At 37.8% G+C, this 24951-nt stretch overlaps 1 protein-coding gene across 3 annotated transcripts in view; it reads left to right on the plus strand.

The window, feature by feature from the left end:
* The window catches only part of KIF16B (kinesin family member 16B), a 137191-nt gene that overhangs the window by 9795 nt on the left and 102445 nt on the right, over nucleotides 1–24951 (plus strand). The window contains exons 1-11 of one of the 3 annotated variants that reach the window (XM_084203167.1): nucleotides 2767–2907; nucleotides 5753–5822; nucleotides 6821–6934; nucleotides 11320–11436; nucleotides 16839–16936; nucleotides 17441–17550; nucleotides 18176–18318; nucleotides 18887–19055; nucleotides 19203–19334; nucleotides 22661–22836; nucleotides 24667–24732. In XM_084203167.1, coding sequence (XP_084059293.1) covers nucleotides 2903–2907; nucleotides 5753–5822; nucleotides 6821–6934; nucleotides 11320–11436; nucleotides 16839–16936; nucleotides 17441–17550; nucleotides 18176–18318; nucleotides 18887–19055; nucleotides 19203–19334; nucleotides 22661–22836; nucleotides 24667–24732 — 1200 coding nt within the window. In that variant the 5' untranslated portion in view covers nucleotides 2767–2902. Of the gene's footprint in view, nucleotides 1–2766; nucleotides 2908–5752; nucleotides 5823–6820; nucleotides 6935–11319; nucleotides 11437–16838; nucleotides 16937–17440; nucleotides 17551–18175; nucleotides 18319–18886; nucleotides 19056–19202; nucleotides 19335–22660; nucleotides 22837–24666; nucleotides 24733–24951 lie in introns of those variants that run through there. The other 2 variants (XM_084203166.1, XM_084203168.1) reach the window with 2 other exon arrangements.

The following is a 24951-nucleotide window of genomic DNA, read 5'->3' on the forward strand; positions in this document are numbered from 1 at the left end:
GTTCTTATTGTTGATGAGTCAGATACTTCAAATATTAGCTTTATGAAGAGTCTTCTCCAAAGAGTTTATGTTGTAAATACAAAGCTATAGTGAGATACAGAAGCTTGGAGTAGACTCATAATTTTTCTGTATGCTTATACATTGGAAAGATATTTGTACTCAGATAACTGAACGCATTATTGTTCAGTTCAGATTTTTTCTTTGTGTCTCAGTAAAGGAAAAAAAATGACAGTAGAAAAGCCTTGTGGATTACTTGAGGAGCTAAAAGAGCCATGAAGTCAGGCACAATTTTTCCCCCCCTGAATTTCTAATTTGCAGACTTCCTACCCCAAAAGACAAGGGCACTGCAGGGCAGTTGTGAATTTCTGGATCATGTTTTGCTGTGCACAAGAGGTTAAGATAATACTGTCTTTGACTTGGGATTGCAGAGCTAAAAGAACAAATTGGAAGAAACAAGATATTAAAAACAAGTACACAAAGTATCACGTGGGCTGAAATCCAGGAGTCCCATAACCTTCATAGGGGTGTAATAGTTACAACAGAATTCCAGAATGTCATTCATTTCAATGGCTGTGTTTGAGGTTATATTTTATGTTGCTTCTGTCAAAGATGGGCTTTTGCTACATTTTCTTAAAGGCTGCTATCAGAAATGTGTAAGAAGAGGATTCACATGCGGCTGTCTTAAAACTGTGCAGCACTGGTTCCCACTGCTCAGACCATTACTGAACCTGGTCAGTATGCAGGCAAAGCAGGAAAGTTGCTGTTGAGGTAGTCTTCCACTTGAAGATTAAACCTTTTCCAGGTTATTGGGAGACCATTGTGCATGTAGATACAATAAGTTAGCTGCTGCTTATGATTTAAAATTTTGCATATGTGGCCACTCACCAGTTGTGATCAGAGTTCTTGGAAGGTGGAGCTACCTAAAATATTATATTGTATTTGTGGGGTGTTCCGTGGCAGGAAGGAATGATGAATCTGACTCCATGCTCTCAGAAGGCTAATTTATTATTTTATGATCTATATTATATTAAAGAATACTATACTAAATTATACTAAAGAATACAGAGAGGATACTTACAGGAGGCTAAAAAGATAATAATGAAAATTCATGACTCTTTCCAGAGTCCCGACACAGCTTGGCCCCAATTGGCCAATGAGTCAAAACAATTTACAGCAGGAACCAATGGAACAACTACCTGTGGGTAAACAATCTCCAAACACATTCTAAAGGAGGAAAACACAAGAGAAGCAGATTAGATAATTATTGTTTTCTTTCTTTTCTGAGGCTTCTCAGCTTCCTGGAAGAAAAATCCTGGGAGAAGGGATTTTTCCAGAAAATGTGAATATCACAGTATTATTACAAAAAATTTAAGAAGCAGGTCAGGTACATGATTTAATATAGTGATCAGTCTGTATGTGTTACCGTGAGTGTGCATAGTTTTCCCAAGAACACTGGATATCATTTGACAGAAGACAGCACAATGACACCTGTATGTTCATATTTTAGGAGCATTATTGCAATATATTAAACTGCTGGTTTTCAGTGTTGCTGGTAAAATTTATTCTTATGGCTAAAAGTGTTTAATCTAGGCTGTCCTTCATACAAGAACCAATATATGTGTAGTAATATAGACTTAGAGATTATTTCTGTTTCATGACATATACAAGATTTCCCTTGTGTCTGCATTCTCTGTCACTGGATTTATTGTTCTGGTTTCAGCTGCACAGTGGAGAAAGTACTGGGACTAGCAGAACTCTCTTTTAATTCTTTTCAAAATTTGCCTTTTTTTTTGAAACCAGTAGAAAGGAATGGGGGTATCATCATAAATCTGCACAAGCAAATGATGAAGATTCTGTTGATCACAGAAAACCCTATGCCCATACAAAACATGCTTTATGACAAAATTCTCTTTTAAAGTACCAAATAGGTGCAGAGTTTCTGTTTCATTAGGAAGCTGTTTCTTTTCATTTCAGTCCCCAGGAGTTTTTCCTTCTGTTTTCTTGTCTGGCTGGAAGTGAGGTGAAACTGAAGAGCTGGCACAGCTCATCTGTCAGCGAGCTCGGGCTCATTTAGGGCTTTTGAATCTGTTGGCTGATGTCAGCTGGGTTTGACAGCATAGTAAAGGTCTTGAAGATAATGAAGATGTGCTGTCAGAGAAAATGGGCAGCTGTCAAGGAGCCTCCAGAGCTCTCCTGAACAAGGGGGAGGCTGCCACCCTTATCAGCTGTCACTGGATGCCCTGAGGACTCCTTTCAAATTGAGTCTGAAGGGCTTCTGACTGCGGTTGTGCTGGTTGGTGTACAATGTACAGGTGTTAACTTTAACATGTTCGTGTAACATGGCCTTGGAGCCATATTAGTGAACACCATGGCATGACTTGGGGATTAGGATTTGGAGAGATTCATTCAGCTTTTTTCTGTGTTAGTCTCAGGGAGCTTAGGATATGCTGTGCTATTGCCCTACTGTGATTTCTCCCCCTCTCCCTATTCCTCTTTCCTTCTTGCAGTTAATTGCTGGATGACTAGCTGAATTGAGCAATAGTAGAGGGGTAATTACAGCACTGGGCTGCTGTGTTTTCTGGTGTATGTGCCAAGAAACTTGCTTGCATGATCATTTTGTCATTTGGTTAGGGGCCAGGGGATCACGGGTTGTAAATTTCCGTCCCTTGTGATCCTGGAGCTGCACGTGGTGCATGAAAGAGCAGTGAGAACATCCCGGAGGCTGTCCCTGAGCGCTGCTGCGTGAGCAGATTTGGCTCAGGAGGGAAGCAGGATTTCTTAAACCATCAAAGCCTTAATTGTGAACCAGTTTTGGCAGCTGGTCTCTTTATATTGCTTTGTGATGGAGGCTGGAATTTACAGGGGCAGAATCTTTGGTTAAGTGGCTGAAGCTCTTCTCTGGATGAGGTAGGGCAAGTGGTTCCTGTGGATGCTGGTAGAGCTGCTGGAGGGTTCTCCTAGCCCTGAAGGTTACCCAACCCTGCAGTACAGCTGTTTACTTCATCCTGGGGTGACATCATGATGCTGGTGTCCCCATCATCTGTCTTTTTGCTCAGAAATGGGTCTTACAGCTTTAAGCTAGGCCCAGAGAGAGAAGGAGTAGAATTTTTTTATGCTGTGTTCAAAACATAGAGATAAGACTTCAGCGCTCTCTGAGCTCGTGGCAGTGCTCTCTGAGTTCTCTGCCACAGAGAGAGAGAGAAATGGGAGTTTTCTTGCTTTTTTTTGCTGGTTTTCCTTGTTGGATATGGCAATAAAGGTTTTTCCAGATTTTTTTTTTTTTTTTTTGGAACTGTGAAAGATTCTCATTAACTTTACTTGTTAAATAAACAGTTTTTTCCATGTTTCTCCAAGGAGATTATCTCTCAAACCAGCTGGGGAGGGGCAGCTGCATCCTGCCCTTTAGGTGAAACAAATCTGTCCCAAACCAGGACAGCCTTTAGCTAAGGTGGAACTTGCAATCAAAACCTTTTGGAAGTGTCTTGGCCTTGATGAACTGCATTAAATGAGTGCCTGGAAATAACTGTCCTCAAGCAAGAAATTGTTTTTTATGAGATGTTCTTAAACTCTGTATGTGTACAAGAAATTATGTGCAGATGTCTCATATTAAAATGAAGCTTGGATATTTGATTCCTCTTAAGTTTTTCTTCTACTTTTTTCAGGTTGATTTATTTATTCTGATCCTAGTATTCCTGTTTTAGGTTGTCCTCTCACTACCCCTCTCCTTCAAAAATGCAAAATTCTATTTATGAATTGTATTATTGGCTAGTGCTTTCCAAGGTCCTTTTTTAAACCTTTGAAATCCTCTTTCTTTAATAATGTTTAATAATATTATCAGTGTTATCCCAAAATTAACTACTTTAGGCTTCTGAGAATTTTGTGTAGCTCATATATAGGTGTTAGACTTTAAATGTTTTGTACCAGTATTCCATTATTCAGTAGCTTTGGCAGAGTAGTATGGAGAGCTGGCTAGGTCTGAGAAAGAAAGCACTGACATACTTGATTATTTCCCCTTGAACTTAAATACGAAGAAATAAAAATAAACAGTAATTCTGAAGCAAGGTTCTTCCTGCCTAGAGTCCTTTCGGACTTCCTAGAGGAAGCAAGTTACAGTTTGCATTTGAAATAAATTTTTATAGGGGGACTGACCATTTAATTGGGCCAAATTACTTGTTACACCTTTGCTGAACAAATAGCTAGAGACAGGTGGAGGGTGTGGAAGAAGCAGGATGACTGGGAGCCATCCACAGGCTGCATTACTGCAATGCCAAGATTTATTTCCTGCACAAAAATACCATTGGACACTTTTCTCCATTTCCCTGTTTATTATCTGTAGCTGTATTTTGGTGTTGCAGTATCTTAAGTCTAGATCTAGTAATCATAAGACATGCCTCAAAGTTTTCCATGGAAGATCTAAATTCAATTGTATAATTAATGCTGTAATTATTACAATTTTCTCTTTCATTAGCTCTAGAAAATAACCTAATGTGTTGATATTTACTTAAGCATTTTTATTTACCTAATCTTTATTCATTAATGTAGATTTTAAAATGGGTTTTGCTTTTCTTTACTATTTCTGCTGGAAAACTGAATATGAACAGAGTAGCTGGAGAACAGAGATTTGGGTCATCTAGTGCACCACAAAGAAGAAAAAACACTAAAATCCTAAACTTGGTTGTTGGTTATTGGACGAACTTTCTCTTTTGCATTTTGTGCTGGTGCAGGTGAATATCAAGTAATGTGATACAGCACTTTATTGCTTTAAAGCCTCTGCTTTGCTCTGCACTGGTCAGGCACACCAGTTTGTCAGGTGATTTTGCAGATGATTGTGGGACAGGCGTGTCAACATTAGAAGAGGGAGGTTTTGTGTGCTGTGCATCTTTCCCTTCTGGCTCTTTTTTCCATGCGCGTGTTTTCATTAGCACAGGAGGTGGTGTGCTCGAGGTTGTCATTCAGGAGCAGCCTGTATTGCTCTTATGACTAACAATAGTGAAATTGCATCTCTGGCAAGCAGGTTGGGACATGCTGGGTTTAGATACCAAGCTTACAATTTTTTAGGGTACTTTTGAAAACAGTCTGAAACCATTGTACAATAAGTGCAAGTGCATGAAAACACTTCTTTGGAACTGTTTTTTTTCCTTCCTGGCATCCTTGTGCTTTGGGAAGCCAGAAACCTGTGTAATTCTTTGCTGGTAGTACAGTCTCTCTCCTTTGCTCCTCTGATGCATCAGAACTCAAAACACATGTTTGGTACCTTATTTCTAAAAGAGTTTTAAAATACTAGGTTTTTGTGGTTTAAACATTCAGTCCCTGTTAGCTAGACTTTATGGATAAGTGGGAACTGCTGCCACTGGAATGTTGCTGAGAAGCTGGGATTTGTTTTGTTGAGTTCTGTTTTGCCCTACCTTAGAGCCACGTGTTTGACTTAACTGGGTTATGGATCAGAGTACTTCCAATTAAGAACAAACCACTTAATTGACTTGCAGAGTTAAATTTCTGAAGTGGGTTTCCTCACACTTCTGCTCTGTTTCTAGATGAAGGAATTTGGAGGCAAGCCCAAGTGCTTCAAATATATGCCATAGAAGTAAATAAACATTGGGCACAAGAATTAAAAAATAAAATAAAAATTAATTAATCTGAGAATTGACTGTGGCAGGCTGATGGGTGGAAATATGACTCTGGATAACTGTGGTATGTTTTATTTAACCTACTCAAGTCTGTTGTTTTTTGCTTTTTTTTTTTTTTTTTCCAGGGAGAAAGATCTTAATGCAAAGTTTATTATTTCAATGGAAAAGAATAAAACAACAATCACAAACTTAAAGGTGAGTAAATACAATTTATAAAAGGAAGTTGTAACTCAATAGCTGCCAAAATATGACTGGACAAAACAGTGATGCTTGCTGCAGTGTGGTCATTGGCCCCTAGTTGTTAAAATACAGTGTTAATGTTTTGGGGAAATCAGGTTACACTGTTAACTTGCTACACTGTGGTTTTCTGAAGACCACTCTATAAGCTCTAGCTCTTCATTTCTTCAAAGGTTCATCACTCAGGTTATAACTTAGCTGGGAGATGAAATCCAACAATAGAATAGAGGTGTGTTTCTGATAGCTATTAAATCTCTGCTTCATCTTGTAGAAGTCTTCTGAAATTCCCATGAAAATGAACCAAACCCAAAGTACCAATCCCTTGCTATAACTTTTTGATGGTAAATTTTAACATTTCTCTCAGCAAGAGAATCCATGTGCAGCAAATTGGGTTTTGCAAGATAGTTTCTCATGGCTAATACATGAAAAGGAGTTTCAGAGTGTAGTTTCTTCAGAATGACTTGGAGCATGGTGAGTATTGCTGAAGTGCAGTGTCAGCTGTCATGTCTTGAACATGGTGATTGCCTTAAACAGCAGGTATGTCACACCTTTTTCATTATGACTCCATGTCAAAGTGCTGTTCATGGTGCAACCATCTCTCTGGCTTCTATAAATTATATGTGTAGAATAATCCCTGATTATAATAACAGCATATATGGACCCATTTAACTGAACCTAAGTATTGTGACAAAAATGTGCTGTGGGGTTAGAAGCAGTAAGCTAAAATTCAAATAATTCCTGCTGTGCTGCTTTATGAGGTGGCTGTCTTTCTTACTGAAGGGCATGCCTCGTCCTAATTTTGTCAGTGTTGTAGGAATCATAACCTGACCTGTCATACATTTCTAAACGTGCATAGCATTATGTTAGATTTACATTCTGATTATTTACTGTCAAATGTTTTTAATTACTTCATCAGGATGTGTTATACCAGCTCTATTTTCTTTTTTTTTTAATAGATACCAGAGGGTGCTACTGGAGACACAGGACGAGAAAGAACAAAAACATTTACCTATGATTTTTCCTATTTCTCAGCAGACAGTAAAAGTCCCAACTTTGTTTGTCAAGAAATGGTAGGATTTCTGATGTTAATAATTAATCTTTTTCCTTTCCCTTTTCTTTGTCTTGGGAGCATTCCATGAAACTTCTTTCCATTGAAAGTGCTTCTTCTGTAATTTAGAAATTTTCTAGATACCCGAGAGTTTGAATTTTGCTTTGTTCTTTTTTTTTAACCTTCTCTAACAGTGTAAGTGGTGTTTTCTAATACAGCAGGCTGAATGCCTTCTTTCAAGTTCTTTTGTCTGATTAGTATGGTATAAGGTCAAGTTAGAAAACATCTCTAAGCACTAAAATTGGTTTTGAAAAGCTTTTTAGAAAAAAATCACTTTAGAGAAACAAGCATTATAGCTTTAATTCACTTAGAAATAATCTTACCCTGTTGAAGTGTGGTGTGGATTTTTTTTTTCCTCTTGGTCGAAAAGCCTTGGTAAACATTGAAGAAGATTCTTTTTTTCCTCCTCCCTTGAGTACTCACCTTAGGAAAAGACAAAACAGTTTTTCTTTCTGCATAGTCAGAAGAGAAGATTAAACTTGGAGCTATAGGCATTATTCAGATAAACAGACCCTTTGTGACCTTCCATTTCATGTGAATGTTGAACTTTTCAGTTCTTTCCCATTCCCTAATAAATTTATCAAGTGAATCTCAAGTAAGTTGTGATTGTTGACTTCTCTTTTGGTTTTGATGCTGTAAGCTTCAACTGAGAGTAGTTTTTTTCCCCTTAAAATAATGCAACAGTTTGCTGAATATCCTGTATGCCAGCTGGGTACATACCTTCTTAGTATGTATCCCATCTGTTCAGGAACCCTTGAAATCAGAGATGCTATAATGGCTAATCCTAAAAAGCCTCACAATTAAAACTGTTCATCAGAAACAGTAAGTTGAAGCCATTTTTAAATACTTATGAGAATGACAAGTTTTTCCATTTTATATATATATAAAATATATGACTATAATTGATGGGGAATTTAGACTTGGAATTTTTCATTTAACCATCAGGGTAAGTGATACATCCTCTTATTTTCTGAATACTTGTTTTATTTCAGTGAGATATTTGGGCTTGATAATGTATATTCTTAAATTTTCTGGATTGTTGTTTCCTGATGATGTTCTTTTAAGAAACACATTTTTTTTGCTGTTTTTTGAAATACCAGGGAACATACATTTTATTTGGCCATCAATGTAGAAACACCCTAATTGCTGTGGCAAATTGAAATCGTAATGTATTTGAGAGCAATGATTTGAACCTGAGATTCTAGTGAATGGTTTTAGGCAGGTGTTTCAGGCCAAATAGCTTTGCTAGAATTTTAGCCAATGCTTTCAATTGAGCACACAGGGTCAGTTAATTATTTATTTTAATTAAAGCAGCTTTGAAAATGTATTTTTCTACTCTGATTCTAAAAGAAGCTTCTTTCATACACCAGTTGTGACTTAAATTTCTGGATATTTAATTATTGGATCTTCTAGATACCTGCCTTTATATCCTTCTGGAAAGCTGTGTTAGACAAGACCACATTAGAGGAACCCCAGGAAGAGATTCATGGTGTTAGTAGGCTCTTGCTGTTACAGTGCAGCTTATTTCCAGAACCCAAATTCTGTTCCTGTGGAACAATTAGGTTAATTCTTGTCAAAGCAACTATTTGCAAAGTATATTTGAATGCATACAAGTAGATATCCAAGTTGTAGTCTATGTTGATGTCCAGTTTCCACATATAAGTGATAAGTTCCCCTTTTCTAAGTTTTTCCTTCTGATGCCATTTACCTGTTTCAGAGTGGGTCAGGTAGAGACAAGATTTCTATTACTTGCCCATGTCAGGAGTCTATAGAAACAAAAATAAATTAAAATTCCCATATACTGATGGCAGCAGCAGCCTTGAGCAATAAATTTTAAAGCTGTGAGTTTTATGATTGGTAATGATAGGATAATCATAAATGTGGCTTCAATGACTGTGTTCAGTATTGTGCTGTTAAAGTGTGTTCCATAGCCTTGGACACCTCCTTTATCTGGACTGGCAGGAGTGTGGACTTCTCTTGCTCAGCTACAAAAATATTGTTTCTGAGGTGTTGTTTTAATTACACTGTGTGCAGTGCTTTGAAAACAAAAAGAATTTTTAAACTATAGGAGTGCAAGTCCTAAACATGCACTGCACAATGTACTGTTTTGCTTTTGTTAATGATTTCATATTTAATTGGAAGACTTTGTAGTTAAGCTCTTATCAAGTTCCTGCAGAAATTACAATTTGCTGCACCAATGGCATAGAAGGGCCTCTTTTTTGCATTAATCTTGCCAGGGAATAAAATTGATCTTGATTGTTAGTGATGTGGTTGCCTAGTGCCCTTTGTTCATGATTGTTACATTTTTCCATTTGAAAGGCAGAAAAATAAGAAGTGGAAATCTGTTAATAATGCATACCTTATTAATATGCCTTGTAGATGCAAAATACACTTTAGTATTCCAAAGTTAGAGCGGGGATGGCAATTTGCCATCAAGCTCCTTAGTTTGTATTCCTGACTGAGAAAAAAATTGAGTTTTGATATTTACTGCCCTTTTGTGACAAACTGGTGTCCCATCCAAGCAGTCTTTGCTTCTAATCTGTGTGTTAAGCCTTTGTGTTCAGACAAGGCTGACTGTACCTGTCCTTTGCACTACCTCAAATCACATGCAAGACATGAACACGTTTTTAAAAAGGAAAATTCCATCAAAAGAGTAGTGCCTAAAGACTTGGACACAGAGAAGAATAGGGGAAAGAATAAAGTAGCTTTGGCTGATCTTTCTGTTCTTTGAGAGATGTAACTGGTTGCAGCACTGTAACACATTTGCTGGAGGGAAGGTCAAGTGAAGTATTCCAGAGGCACATTTAAAGATTAGTGGTTAAAGAAATTACCCAGCACTCCTCCTAGGGAGAAGCTGTGAGATTATACTGTGCTTGTGCCATTCACACATTAAAAATGGCTTGTATGCCTTGGAGAATATGAACCACATGAAGTGCAGACAAGTGGCTAAACTATGTGAAGCATCTGAGATTTTTGAAAATCATGTCTAGATGGTGAGACACAGATTAGTATTTTAATTGGGAGAAGTGCTGCACCAAGTGTTACTCCTTGCCCAGTGAGGGGTTGTCACTGTCATATTTTCTGAAAAATCCCTTTGGTCAGGAATTTTCTCCTGGGAAGCTGAGAAGCCTCAGAGAAAAGGAAAACAATTCTTATCTCATTTGCTTCTCCTGTGTTGTGCTCACATATGGAATGTGTTTGGAGATTGTTTACCCACAGGTGATTGTTTCATTGAACTCTGGTGTGAGTTGTTTTCCCTCATTGGCCAATCAGTGCCAAACTGTCAGGACTCTGGAAAGAGTCACAAGTTTTCATTATTATCATTTAGCCTTCTGTAAGTGTCCTTTCTGTGTTCTTTAGTATAGTTTAGTATAGCATTCTTTAATATATTCCAGTATTATAATAAATTAGCCTTCTGAGAACATGGAGTCAGATTCATTCCTTCCTTCCTACTTCTGGGGGCAACCCAAATACAGTAAGGGTATGGATTGAAATGAGGGGTAATGATGATGAAAGGTCAGGCAAATCTGTGAGGTATGTTGGAAGGAACCAGTACTGTAGAGGAAGGTGGTGAAGGCATCTGGTTTGAGCTGAATTTATTAGGTGAGACCAGAGTCCCATATTATGTGATGTGGAGGAAGGATCATTAGTAGTTATTACATGGTGAGGGTAAAAGAGAAGGGGTTAAATGATGAAAAAGGGTCACTTACCACATTAAAAACAAGTTTTCATGTTTGCCAGCCTAAAAAGCATTGCTATGTGAAAGCCACTTATGGGGGAAATACAGAGAAGATTCTGGGTCATGTTCTAACACTTGATTAAAGCAAAAAAACCAAAACCAACCAACAAAACCCTCCAAAAAGACAAAGGAAGAAACTGACAGAATCATGGAAATGTTTCCTTTTGAGCGGGGACTGGATATTTACAGAATGTGGAGAGTTGGCAAAGATACAAAAGATGATAACATAAGATACGAGAATGTAAGAGAAAAAGGTACAAATAATATACATAATAATATAAGATACAAAAAGATAAGAACAACAATGAAAGTGAATGGAGTAGCTGAAATTGCTAAAAGACATTGGGGCTTTAGAAAAGAAAGTAGCAATCTGACATGTCAAGTGTTCTGTGACAGAGAAACAAATAAAAACCAAACAACTGCAGTGCTGTAAATGAAATATGGTGAATGAATATGAAATGCTTAGTATTTTATTGGAAATATTAATTTCCTCTCCTATAGTAAATATGTGTTTTGTGGTATTCTTCAATATTTGCCATGCTGGGCTGATGGCAATCTTCTTCCCCAAGCTTCTGTTGGCTTAAACATTATGTTTTTTTAATTTTTAGGTTTTCAAGAACCTTGGTACAGAGGTGCTTAAATCTGCTTTTGAAGGTTATAACGCCTCTGTGTTTGCGTATGGACAGACGGGCTCTGGGAAGTCCTACACCATGATGGGAAATGCGGTAAGTCCTGTTGTCACTGAGCCCTCAAGTACCAGCTTGGGAGGGCCCTCAGGGATCATTTAGTCCAACTTTTCTTAGCAAAAGCATGGTCAAGACAAGATGGCCCAGCATCCTGTCTTGAATCTTAAGAGTGTCAATTGTTGGGAATCCCCCACTCCCCTGGGGACGTAATTCCAATCACTGATTGTTCTCATGGAAAGTGGTTCTCTTGTATGCAGTCCTGTTCTCTGCAGGTGTAATTTGTATCTATTACCACTGTCTTTTGCATGTGACTTCTTGTAAATAGGAGTCTCCATCTTCTCTGTAGGCACTTGTTAAATACTGGAACATGGTTATAAGTTCTTCTCTAAGCCTTTTATTCTCAAGGCTGAACAAATCCAACTGTCTCAGCCTTTCTTCACATGGCAGCTTCCCAGTCCTTTGGTCAACCTTGTGGCCCTTATCTGGACCCTTTCCAGCCTGTCCAAATCCTTTTTGTATGGCAGAGACCAAAACTGTGTGCAATATTTTAGGTGTTACCTGACAAGTGCTGAGTAGAGTAGGATAATGAGTTTTTCATCTCTGCCCTGGTTGTTGTGATGCAGTCCAGCATCCTGTTGGCTTTCTTTGCCACACTGTTTGCTCTTGTTGTACTTGCTGCCCACAGAACCCTGAAGTCCCTTTCTGCAGAGCTGCTCTCCAGCCAGATAGATCCCAGCCTTTGCTGCTCTTCTGGATTATGTTCTCTCATGTGCAAGACCTTATATTTTTTGAACTTCATAAGGTTCTTGTTGACCCACTATTCCAGTTTATCCAGGTCTGCCTTTAGGGTGGCTGTCCTTTCTGAAGTGTTGACTTCCCCACTTGTTTTGGTGTCTTCATCAGACTTTGCTGTGCTACTCTTGGTCCCATTGTTCAGGTCACTTATGAAGAGTTAAACAGCATTGGGCCCAATATTGATTCCTGGAGACCCCACTTGTGACAAGTTTCCAGATTTAGAAGGAGCTGTTTGCCATCACCCTCTGAGTGCAGCCTGTAAGCCAGTTCCCACCCACCACACAGACCCCTTGTCTAGACCATAACATGTTAGTTTATTTAGCAGCAGGCTGTTGGAAACCATGTTGAAAACCTTGGAGAATGCCAGGTAGACAGTGTCTTCTTCTTGTGCCACATCAAGTGAGCAGGAATGAATCAAGTGGAATGGATTAAAATGACACTTTTGCAGGAGCATTTTTTATGAAATTTTTAATACTGCTTCTGTCTGTATGCTACTAACCCTTCCATGTATCATACCTTCTAGCCAGTAATTTCTGTTCAGTCACAAAGCCAAAAATTTCTAATGTTACTGCTGATTTTCCTTGCCCAACTCGAGACAAAAAGGAGATACTGATTTTGAGAAAATTAATGATCAGCTTTTTCTGAAGGTATGTGCTTTTTAAACCTCTTTTGGAGACTGAGAAGCCTAAAATAGGTCCTTAGAGAAGGCTGTCAGGCAAGAAGCAGAAATTGGGCATGACAGTAGTTCATCAAACCCTTATGAAGTTATACAGGAAATGAAATTTTAAGGATTATGTCCTATTGAGCACTGCAGGATGAGGAAGATGTGATGGGAGGATTTTGGCAATTTATGAATGAAGGATGGTGGTTTCTCACAGTTGCCTCTGTGACTGTCCAAGGACAGAGAACCCACTAAACTTTTGGGGAAGGAGCAGTTTAGAAAGACTGACTGATGAAGCCAGGCAGCTTCTGCAGGTTTCATTCTTTAATCCTTGGGAAAAAAAATGTATTGTGTCTTCTCCCAGTAGAAATGGAAAGGAGAATATTAACACTTATTCTTCTTTGGATAGATCACTCTTCTGAAATGTAGTAAGATTGGGCTCTTTGCACCTCCTCTAGCTTAGGAGAGTAAATTAACTGTAAATCTTTTTCTTTCAGTTGTCACAAAATAAGTAGCTTTATATTTACCTCCATATCATAAGCAGAATAGACTTTTGTCACCAGAAAAGATCTCACAACCTAGGTGTGGATTTCCATTTCAGAAATTTATAAAAGTGACATTTTTATGAGACTGCCTCACTTTATATAATGACTGTAATTATCAAAACAGTTTGCAAATGAATAGATGCTGGAGTTTGTTTGACACTATTCTGTTATAAAGGTCTAATCTTCTTGGCATGATACATAAATACTTGAATCTGGCTTTGTATAAAGTGCATATAAAGTATACTCAGCTGGCAAGTTAAATGCTTCAAAATTGATGGCCCTGTCAGAGAGTCTACAGTGCTATAAGAAAACTTGAATTGGAAATAAGTATTCTTTCTTCCCTACTTCAATTTAAATGCCTGGGTTCTGTTCTCATTTTGTTTTCAATATTTGCTGTTCTTGGCTCTGGAAGGCTTCTTCTGCAATTCTATGTACAGCAATCATTTCAAGAAATATGTATGGCCAGTTAGAATGTTGAGCAGAGATACTGAAATGGGCAGAGATCTATAAAATACCAGGAAATTCAGACTTGGATATGCAGAGAAGGCAAGACTATGGGGGATTAAAAGTCTTCTGAGACCTGAAAGGCTGCTACAGAAAGGAAGAGAATAATTTGCTCCTTATGGTCAAGGTAGATGGGCAAAACTCAGTACATTTAAATTGCAATAAGGATTTTTCTGGCTAGATAGCTCAGAAGAAGAACAGGCTTTTAATGAGAAAATCCAGCTTTTGTGTGAACTACCTATTTTGGTTCTTCTGATTTTCATGTCTGGAAACTCTGTAGGCCAGGAAAAAAAAATAGTCAAAGCTGTAGTTGATCTGCCCTTCAGCTCTGGGGTGAAAAGGTGAAAGTGTTTAAGTATAGTTTCCAATAAAGAGTGTACATTCTTTAAGATGTACATTTTACTAGCATAATACTCTGGGAACTGTGTGTGCTTCCTTTCTCAACATTTTATTGCTAAGGTTGAATTTACTCATTTAGAGCTTGTACTTCCTATTTTAAGCCTCTTTTGTGGTTGCTGGATTATGTCAGACACTAATGATTTGCCTAAAACTTTGTGATAGATCCTTCCATGTTTTTTCCCCTAAGCTTTAATTAAAACTATTCAGGTGTTTCCAAGCATGAGATGAAAGAAAAGTATTTTCCCTCTTCTGTTGTGTAAAAAAAAATTAAAAATAAAATGTGTGTGGGAATTTCCAACACTGACTCATGAAATTTTAGCTGGAAATAGAGACTGATAATTGACAGATGTTGGGAAAGGCTGTTCCTCTGTTGCCAGAGGCAAGTGTCTCAAAAAAAGTCTGATTAATCTGCAACATTTTCCCTTAATCTGGGATTTATTTTGGTTTTAAGTGCAGTCATGTTAAGAACTAGGAAAGATAGGAGCAGAGAATAGATTATTATTTCAAAGAATGAAGCTTGGTTTGAGAAGGATAGGTAGACTCTGATTAAGAGGAGAAAGAAGCTGGGAAAAGGCAAAATGGAGGGATAAAGTATAATTAAGAAACCAGAAGTGACTGGATGATGAATTTGGAATTTTATCTGGGCAAAGGAATGAGGAAGAGGAGCTTGGATGTGGCACCTGGAACAAGATTGCTGTGACAGAGAATGCAGAGGGAAACTGAAGAATGAGGGCAGAGGAGCCAGCATAGGAGCAAACTCGAGTGAGCTTGGGCAGAAAGGGTTGGAGTTCTGTAGGAGTCCAAGAAGAGGAATTTTGCCCACGGAGCACTGGCTCTGACAGAGTTTGGTGCAGGTAGAGTCCATTGGCTCTGTGTTTTCCTGTTGCCAGTTATCTGTAGAATCCCACCAGGCAAACACTTAGGTGCCTGGAGTGCCTAGTCTGTGTTCACATTGAATGTGTGGTCTGGCTTGTCCTAATTGCATCCTGCTTAATTACAAGGCCCCTGACTGTAAACACGAGAGCATTTCTTGTTGCAGTGGTAAATAGTCCCTCACATCAAATCTCTTACATGTTTTTAGACTGCAGGGAAATTATAGCTGCCAGACTGTTTTTTGAGCTGCTCCTGAGCCTGGACCTCTTAGCCCAAAGCTCATCTGTATGTTTACATCCTGTCCTGTTATTCCAGGGAGCTGTGGCTCTGAGGAAGGTGAACTGCCATCTCCCTGAAGCGTGGGGATGTGTCCTCAGCAGGAGTTGGTCACCTCTCTAATCTTACTTGGTGGGAAGGGGGCAGCTGGGAGTGAGCACCCCTGTGTCAGATGAGACCAGACCTGTGTTCCCATGATATTTTCTGAAAAATCCTCTTTGCCCAGGATTTTCTCCTGGGAAGCTGAGAAGCCTCAGAGAGGAATGAAAACAATAATTATCTGATTGCTGCTCCTGTGTTTGCTGCTTTGGAATGTGGCTTGGACATTGTTTACCAACAGGTGAATGTTTGATTGGTTCCCTGTGAATTGTTTTACTTAGTGACCAATCAAACCCAGCTGTGAGTGACTCTCTGAGGACTCATGAGTTTTTATTATTCATTCTTATGAAGCCTTCTGATGTATCCTTTCTCTTTCTTTAGTATAGCTTTAGTATAGCATTCTTTTAATATGATATCATAAAATAATAAATCAACCTTCTGAGAACATGGAGTCAAATTCTCATCTCTCACCTCGTCCTGGGGGCCCTCACAAACACCACAGACCTGTGTGGCATTCTCCTGCTCCTCTGCTGTGGGGAAAACCCTCACTACAGCTTCCTGCTTGGCTAGGGAGGGCTTTTCCTGGACCAGCAAGGAAAGCTGCATGCTAAGTTTCTGGGTATCTCACTGGGATAGGTCTTATTCAGTTTGCTTTATTCAACCAACCAAGCATTTCATGCATAAAAACACTCTATCTGCAGAGACAACCATTCAGTAGTTAATATCAAATTAAATTTGGCTGGATTGTGGGATACGGTGAATGAAGATTTAATTTTGTCATCGTGTACTGATTTATTCAGAGGACCTGTTGCACTTTTCAACACAGGAAGGACTGTGACCTGAGAACTGGGGGTTTGAATGAAAATGTCCCATGACTGTTTGTATATGTCTCTTGTCCTGTTCTCTGCAGTTCTTGCCAAGTGCACAGTGAAATGGACAGTGAGACAGAAGCAGTTAAAGATACTGGTGAGATAAGACAGTTCATGACTTACTCTAGGGAGCCAGACTCTGCCTTAAGCAGTTGAGATTATTCAAACTCAATGGGGGGACAAAATTTATTCCAGTAGCGAAGAAATGAAGCTGGTTGTACATTCCACACACAAAAGGGTTGAAGTGGCAAGGTGAGTGCAGTTAAATAAAAGGCAAGAGAGTCTTTGCTGAAAAGTTTTGATTTTTTTTTTCCCCTTTCTGGAGTCTTAAACTCTCCACTAGTCATCTAGGGTTTTATTTTTCAAAATATATTGTGCATGCATATATAGCCTTGGAATTAAGAATTGTTGTTATTGCAGGGTGATGCAGGTTTGATACCTCGAATTTGTGAAGGATTATTCAGCAAAATAAGTGAAAAAACAAAGAGGAATGAGGCATCTTTTCGAACAGAAGTCAGGTAAGTCTTGGCATGTTAAGGCTTTGCAGGTTATCAAGCTTGTTTCAGTTACAAATACTCTGTTTCACTTTATCTCTGGGAAGAGTACATATTTTCAAAAATAACTTTTTATGCTTGGCCTCAGTCCTGTAATTGATTTTCGTTGGCACTTGCAGTGAAAATGCGCAGTACTTGTACCTTCAAGCCAAGGGCTGTGCATATTGTGTCATTTATAGGGTAGTGCAAATGCCTTTGCTACTGGACAGCCCCTTCCTTTTTTATTACCCTTTATTTCAGACTAACATTAGGAGATCTTGATCTTGCTCATGTCTGCTTTCTTTCCACTTCCTTCTTGCCTTTTTGGCTTTTTCCTTTATAAAATACCTTGTAGTCATTATTATCTTAAGCCAGCTTTGGGTCTATGTTCTTTCTCTGAGTGTTTTGCTTTCATACTTGTGTTAGTATGGCTTTCCTTTTATAAAAGGCTCTAGAATCAGTCAATGGCTTTCTATTTTTTTCTTTCAGTTATTTGGAGATTTACAATGAGCGTGTGAGAGATCTTCTCCGACGGAAGTCATCAAAAACGAATAATTTACGAATACGGGAACATCCAAAAGAAGGGCCATATGTTGAGGGTAAGAACAGTTTAATTGTTTTACACTGCATATTTTTTAAACTTTTATGTTCTAAAATGTAGTGTCTAATTGTATAGGGTATTTTATCTTTTCAAATATAAATTATGATGGATGCAGTGTCTTATTTTGGTAAAAAGTGTTGAAGGAATAGCTTCTAATTTTGCATCTCTACGTGCTTTCCCAATCCAAAAATTATTACAAAGTTTTTTTATCTGTAAATTTATAACACATTTTTAAGTAATGTTAAGAGACTCAATTGGTTTTAATAGTTTGTTGACTATAATTTATAAATCTTAGATATTTAGCTGAAATGAAAACCTATTGGGATCTAATTGTCCTAATCTGTTCTCTACCAGGGAAGGTTCATGTCTCTTGTGGAATTATGCTCATGTTATTCCACTAAATAATTTAATAAGATTGCTTATTTTGTTTTTCTTTTTTACTGTAAATGTGTAAGTTGTCCAGTGTTCACATGAAGCCTCATTCCTTTCCTTAGGTGATGAACAAGTATGACAATAAACACTAATTGCAGCAATGGTTTGCAGTAGTGAGGGTAATTTGAATCTTTTTGTAGATAAAATTAAGGACATATATGAGCACACTGTAACACTCTGCTTTTCTTCAGACTTGTCTAAACATTTAGTCCAAAATTATACTGATGTTGAGGAACTTATGGATGCAGGAAATATAAACAGGACGACGGCTGCCACTGGAATGAATGATGTTAGCAGCAGGTCACATGCCATTTTCACAATCAACTTCACTCAGGTAACAAAACAAAACTCCTTCCAGAGATTGGACATGTTTCTTCAGAGCATGGTGATCTGTTTGCTTATATGCAGCAAACTCCTTTTCTAATGACTTCTAATGCTTTGGTTGTTGTTTTTGGGGGCTTTTTAGAAAGCCCATGGATGACCTGCTAGATGAAGAGAACTCGGAGGTGAGGGAGAAATTGAGTGTAAATTTGTCTGTGCATGCTATAACTTATTGAAAGCAATATATAAATATAATACAAGTATTGTAAGCTTAATGAAATGAATGCAGCACATGGTCACTGGTTCATGTAAATTACAACTCACAGTGTCATAGCTTGTCTGTGAATGTCTAAAAAGTTGCAAATATTACAATTTAAAAAAATAATATGGGAGTCATATGACCATTCATTATCAAATGTCTTTCAGTGGCATCTCTAATACACCTGTCTTCTCAATATCTTCTATTGTAAACAAGTTGACTTCAGTCATGTCATGAAAAAGGCCACTAAATTTGATTCATTAAAAGTGAACTATTTATTAGCTTAACATACTTTTCTTTGTTTTATTTTTCTTTTCTTTAGGCTAAATTTGATTCTGAAATGCCTTGTGAAACTGTTAGCAAGATTCATTTGGTAGATCTTGCTGGAAGTGAGAGAGCAGATGCCACTGGTGCCACTGGGGTTAGATTAAAGGAAGGAGGGAATATTAACAAATCTCTAGTTACTCTGGGAAACGTAATTTCTGCCTTAGGTAAGTCTCTGGTTTTTGTGTTTGTCTGTCTTGAGGTGTTTTTTGTCATTAAATACCTTTGTTTACTTATACAAATAATGGCCCATCACATTTTTGAAATGAATGAAAAGATCCAATTTTAATTTTTTTCCTATCTTCTCATCACAGCTGATTTATCTCAGGATGCAACAAATCCTCTTTCAAAGAAGAAACAAGTATTTGTGCCTTACAGGGACTCAGTGTTGACTTGGCTATTAAAAGATAGCCTAGGAGGAAACTCCAAAACTATAATGATTGCCAGTAAGTGTTTTTAATTTACTCTTTTTGAATTCTGAATAGTTTATGCTTAATAGGAGTGGATGTAAATATTTAGATTCCAGATGTTTTGTTAAGGTGCAACATGTTTTACACATATTAGTGATTTCTTTCTTTCTGAATTTGTAACATCCTGGTTTTTACTTACACTCTGAACAGTGTCACTGAAGCTTTGTGCATCTGGTCTGTACTGGTGTTTGAATCAGTTGCTGTTCCAAGCTTTTTGGTTTTTTTGTTGCATTAGTAGCAACCTGGTCTCTTTTGACATCCTGTGGGAAAGATTGTCACTAACCTTCTAAAAGCACACAACATTTTAATTCCTTGTCTAAATTTAAGTATGATGAGTTGTCTTGAAAACTCTTACGGTTTCCTTTTTAACCATAGGAAGGTCTGCAAGGATGACTTAGTTTAAAACCCTACCTATGCCATATGTATTGCAGGTTTATCAACAAACTGAAATGGGAATTCCATTCCCAAAAAAACCCAATGTGAAGCCAGGGTGATGTTTAAGGGGAGGTGAGGATTTTGGGTGTTAGAAATCATGGAATAGTTTGGGTTGGAAGGGACCTTAAAGATTATTTAGCACCATTCTTCCTGCCATGGACAGGGTCACCTTTCACTAGACCAGGGTGCTCAGAGCTCTATCCACCCCAGGCAGGGTCAGAGACACAGACACCAAATTAAGGAACTATATTTACTATAATGTAAAACTGTAAGCAACCACAAAAGGATAAGCTAAGCAAAACACATAATAATTAGCTAAGAATTACAAAAGGATAAGCTAAGAAGAGGACCTAATCATTACTACCAAAGAATGCCTACAGTGATTCAGAAAGATACATCACCAGGTTACCCTAATAAAGATGCATCATCCAAATCTGAAAGACATCAGCTGGGGGGAGAAGCTGTCCCAGCAAAGGACTGGAGAACCACACCTGGCAATTGGGAACTCCTGTGGTGCATCCACCTCAGGCCATCAGGCTCCCCCACTTCACTATGGCAGTGGCCCAGGTTTTATACTGTTACACAAACAAGTGGATGTAATTTCTAATTTCATTCCTCTGTTGGCTTTCTCCCAAAACCTGGTATAGGCTCAAGGAGGAACCAAGGCAGTTGTCTTTGATTGTAATACCTCCCCTAATTAGGCCAGATGTGGCCTTACCCAGTTTCTAAATATGTAAGGGTAAATACATGCTTTGCCAATAAATGAACATATATATATATAACAATACTCTACTAATGACCAAATATATGTATAAAATTTGGTTGGAAGATTCATCTATATGTAAATTTGGCTCAGGGCCTGTTGTATTTCACTCTTTCAGTGTTTCACCACCTTCTGGGTAAAGAATACTCTACACTTTCTGGGTAAAGAATTTTGTCCTAATATCTGATCTAAATAGCTCCACTTTTAGCTTAAAACCATTTACCAGCCCAGGATGTGGCAGGCTTTCTGAGCCTTGAGCACAGACTGCTGGTTCATGTTCACCCACCAAAAAGAACCCCTAAGTTCTTTTCTGCAGGGCTGCTTGCAATGAGTTCTTTTCCCTGGTCTGTACTCTTAATGTGGGATTGCCCTGACCCAGGTGCAGCACCTTGCACCTGGACTTATTGACCCTCAGTAGGTCCCTGTGGGCTCTCTTGTGAGCTTGTCCAGATGCTGCTGCATGGGAGGAGAAGAGCAGCTCTGAAATTTCTCTCACTCTTCCCTGCTCAAGGGAAATGTGGTCTTAACTGGTGCAGTCCCGTTTTGGGAATGTAGAATAGCAGAATTAAAGGAATAAAATGTATCAGATGAGGTTCTGATTCTTCAGAACCAGTCAGATTCTCTGGATAGCAGTTTCTTTGTTGTAGGATTTTGGGGATGTTTTTGGAATCCATGCCACTTGTTTTCCTTTGGAGAATCATAGTGGTGCCAATAGATGATTGTGGCCCAGACTCTGCTTTGGTTTTCTGGCTCTTTACGTAAAGCTGTGCTGGCAACTTTCTTCTTACTGCTTTCTTGCAGTTCCATGTTTTTGGTTTTTTGTTTTTGACAGAGGGATTGGGAAGAGAAGTTTTAGAAACACAGTGAGCTTTCAGTGCCTATACTAATGATTACAGTACCCAGCTTCTTTTTCAGCTACTTCCTCATCTATTAGTGATGCTTCTGCTAGGCAGAGCCCTGATAGTTGATCGTTTCTTCAGCAGTGACTCCACTAACAGCTCAGCAAGGTGTCCACATACATTTGTCCTGACTTTTCTATAAGTATGCACCAAAAAATACAGGAAGATCCCTTTAAACTGTAGGAAAGGCTGTAGAAAAATATGTCTGGTTATGATTTGTCATATTTCTGTAACACATTGTAACTTTGAATAGTGGAGAGGAAACAGTAGATAAAGCAGGGAAGTGAGAGTGTGAACTAGGGGAATTATAGGCTGTTTCAAAGTGCATCTCCTGTACCACAGAGAGTGCCTACCACAAAAAAAATATTGTTTTTGAGAGAATGAGAAAGGACAGATTATTTTAGTTGCTTAATTAGTTTTTCAGGTAATTTCATTATTTGATTCTCTGGATCTCTTGTTCAGTTTGATCATTAAGATTTCGGGATGGTTTTTTCTTCTATGTTTCCACTCATCTATTTGGATGCCTTAATTATCTTTTTAATTTGGAACATCATATATATAGTTAGAAAAATTAAGGGAAGGATAGCATTAGCACTTGCATTTAAATTGCATTGTTTTTCCTGGTTAGGTTGCTTGAAAAATAATACTGGTTTTTCTTGATGTATCAGATAGCTGACAGTTCTGTGTGCTGCCAGATGCCTGCAGTTCAGGAGAACAGCTAGGTTTCTAAATTATAGAAGCTCTTCTCTTGTTTTGGTTCTCCTGTCTGATTATGTTTGGTTTAATGCTGTTTAATTTCCCCACTGTGTTTTATCTGGCATGTCTTTTCAATGATTACACTGATTCTTAAAAAATATTCACTGTTTTTCCTGACTGATCTTGTAAAAAATTGCAAGAAAACCTGTGAAGTATTCATATAGGACATTTATGTTTACCAGGGAAATGTAAATAGATTGACAGCAAGATTTCTTTGCAACACTTGGTTGTTAGACCTGATTATCCTAATACACTTCTCATACAGTGTTTACTTATGCAAAGTTATAGTGACAAGAAATTGGTGAAGAGTTGGAACAAATTGTATCCATACTGGTAAATGATATATTTCTGTCTCTTCACCAACATTGAATTGATCTGACTTTTAAAATCTAATTCAGTAGATGCAACATATGGTGCTAGATAAACTGCTTCTGATTTCATGTCCTTAGCTATTTCACCTGCTGATGTCAATTATGGAGAAACTTTAAGTACACTTCGCTATGCAAATAGAGCCAAAAACATCATCAACAAGCCTACAATTAATGAGGATCCTAACGTCAAACTGATCCGTGAGCTGAGAGCTGAAATAGCCCGACTGAAAGCCCTGCTTGCTCAAGGGAATCAGGTTAGCTTTACTTGGAATTGATGTGTAATTTTCCTTGAGTTATAACATCTATTTCTAGAATGTAATTATCTTTCATTATATTGATTTGAGTAAACAAGCTCGATAAGGCTACGAATGAATATTAGTTTCCTGATGGAATCATTTTCCATATGGCCAGCAGATTGCTTCTTTTAACATAAGGGGGGGAAAAATTGTCTTCCCAAAGCTTTTAGGTTTCTTGTAATATAATCTGAGCTGGATTGTAGTGTGCTGTGGAACAGGTAGTCAACGCAGCATAAGGAGACTGAGCAGGAACAACATACTTTCTGGCTCTGTCCTGAATGTCCTGATGTACTTTGTGTAGTATCTTAAAAGAAAGTTTAAAGTATTCAAGATGCATAAATATGAAAATGTAGAGTATGAATGGATTTAAACAATACATTTTGTGTTTGGCTATGCAGTACATTAGAAGGCACATAACATTATAAATATGTAAAAATATTTCAGTGGTAGTGTAAGAAAACAAAAATGCTCTGCTTCACTTTTGCACGATTCTTTCTTGCTTGGTCAGTATGATCTGCTGGACACAGTCACTGCACTGGTTTAATTAAGTTTAGTTTCTCCTGTGTTCCCAGGGTGGTAAAACCAAAGTAACAATAAAGAATATCCCATTGGTTCAGGCCAGTTGTCTCTCCTGCATAATGTCATTTAGATCTGCTAGGTTTCATACTTGGGCAAATACAGTTTGGAAGTATCTGAAGTACTACTTCAGATTTGCTTCTAGAACTGTCTAATTCTGTTTTAGATGGTCTGTGCAATGTGAAATGTCAGTTCAGCATGGACCATTGTTAGTAGAAGAGTAGGACTTCAGCTGGATTTCATGCTATAAAAAATTTGCTGAAAAAGGGGATAGAAGCAGAAATGGCTATTGTAGATGATTGGAGCAGAGAGCTCTGCTTTGTTACAAACAGTTAAAAAATTCTTTGTGGGATGAATTACTTGTGGTTTTTTCATATTCTTTAGGAGGGGAAAGCTAATTATTTTTAAATTATGGTTTGATTTAGAGTTAGCAAAGTCGATGTAACTTGGACCCCCTTGAAGTTTGAATGCTTTGACCTAGTTTCAAGCTGCAAAATAGTGGTTATTGCAAAATAAATCTGGTTCAGTGCTAGGATGTGGTAGATGGCTGTGTGGGAGACAATAGAGAACTTAAGTTTATTGAATTTGTGATGGTTGGTAAAACAGCTGGTGGTGTATTACATATGCACAGTGGTATAAATCTCTGTATCATTTATTTCCTGTTTTCCTTTGTATCACCAGAACACTGTATTGCAAATGCTTCTGTAGATCTGAAGATACTGTTTACCAAAATATGGTGCTGGATTCAGTGTAGAAGGTCACATACAATGAGTACTGCCTGTGTGTTTGTGTTGTTTAGTAATTTTCCTCTTCTAAGGCCAGTTATGTTGAGATATAGTTATTAAAGATAAAGCAGTATGCATAAGTATTATAGCAAAATGGATAACTATTCATGCATAATAAAATTTCATTTTTTTTAGAAATCTAAAGAAATCTGTATTAGGAGTTACCTGTTATAAATGTGTCTGGTTTCTGTGTGTGTGGCCATGTGTATGAGTGAATGAAAATAGTACTTTCAAGCCAATTTGAAATACCTGCTTTGACAGGATTTCGATTATTCTGTTTACAGTATTTCAAGGTAAAATTATATATATTAAAGTTCAAGGAAGTTTATGCTAAGGACTCAGAAGTTGAACAATTGAATTTCATTTGGTTTCCCCAGAAATTCTGACAGTTTTCTTTTGAATTGATTTTTACTTTTCATGATTTTAGATTGCACTCTTGGATTCTCCGACAGCTTTAAGTATGGAAGAAAAGCTTCAGCAGAATGAAGCAAGGGTGAGTTATAATTTCATAAAGCAGTTTTTAAACATCAAAGAAAAGGAAAGGTGGGTGGTCTGGGTGCAGGAGTACTTGTAATTTTTAGGATTTTTTTTAATGTGCAACTGAGTTTTGTCTGACCAGCAGCATTACCTCGATGCTTTAAAAAAAAATAAAAGTGGATGTGTGAATTAGTAATTTTGTTATCCTAATATAACATTGTAACTAAGAACAAAA

This window comes from Fringilla coelebs (assembly GCF_963513975.1).
Source record: "Fringilla coelebs genome assembly, chromosome: 3".
NCBI classification, from domain to species: Eukaryota; Metazoa; Chordata; class Aves; order Passeriformes; family Fringillidae; genus Fringilla; species Fringilla coelebs.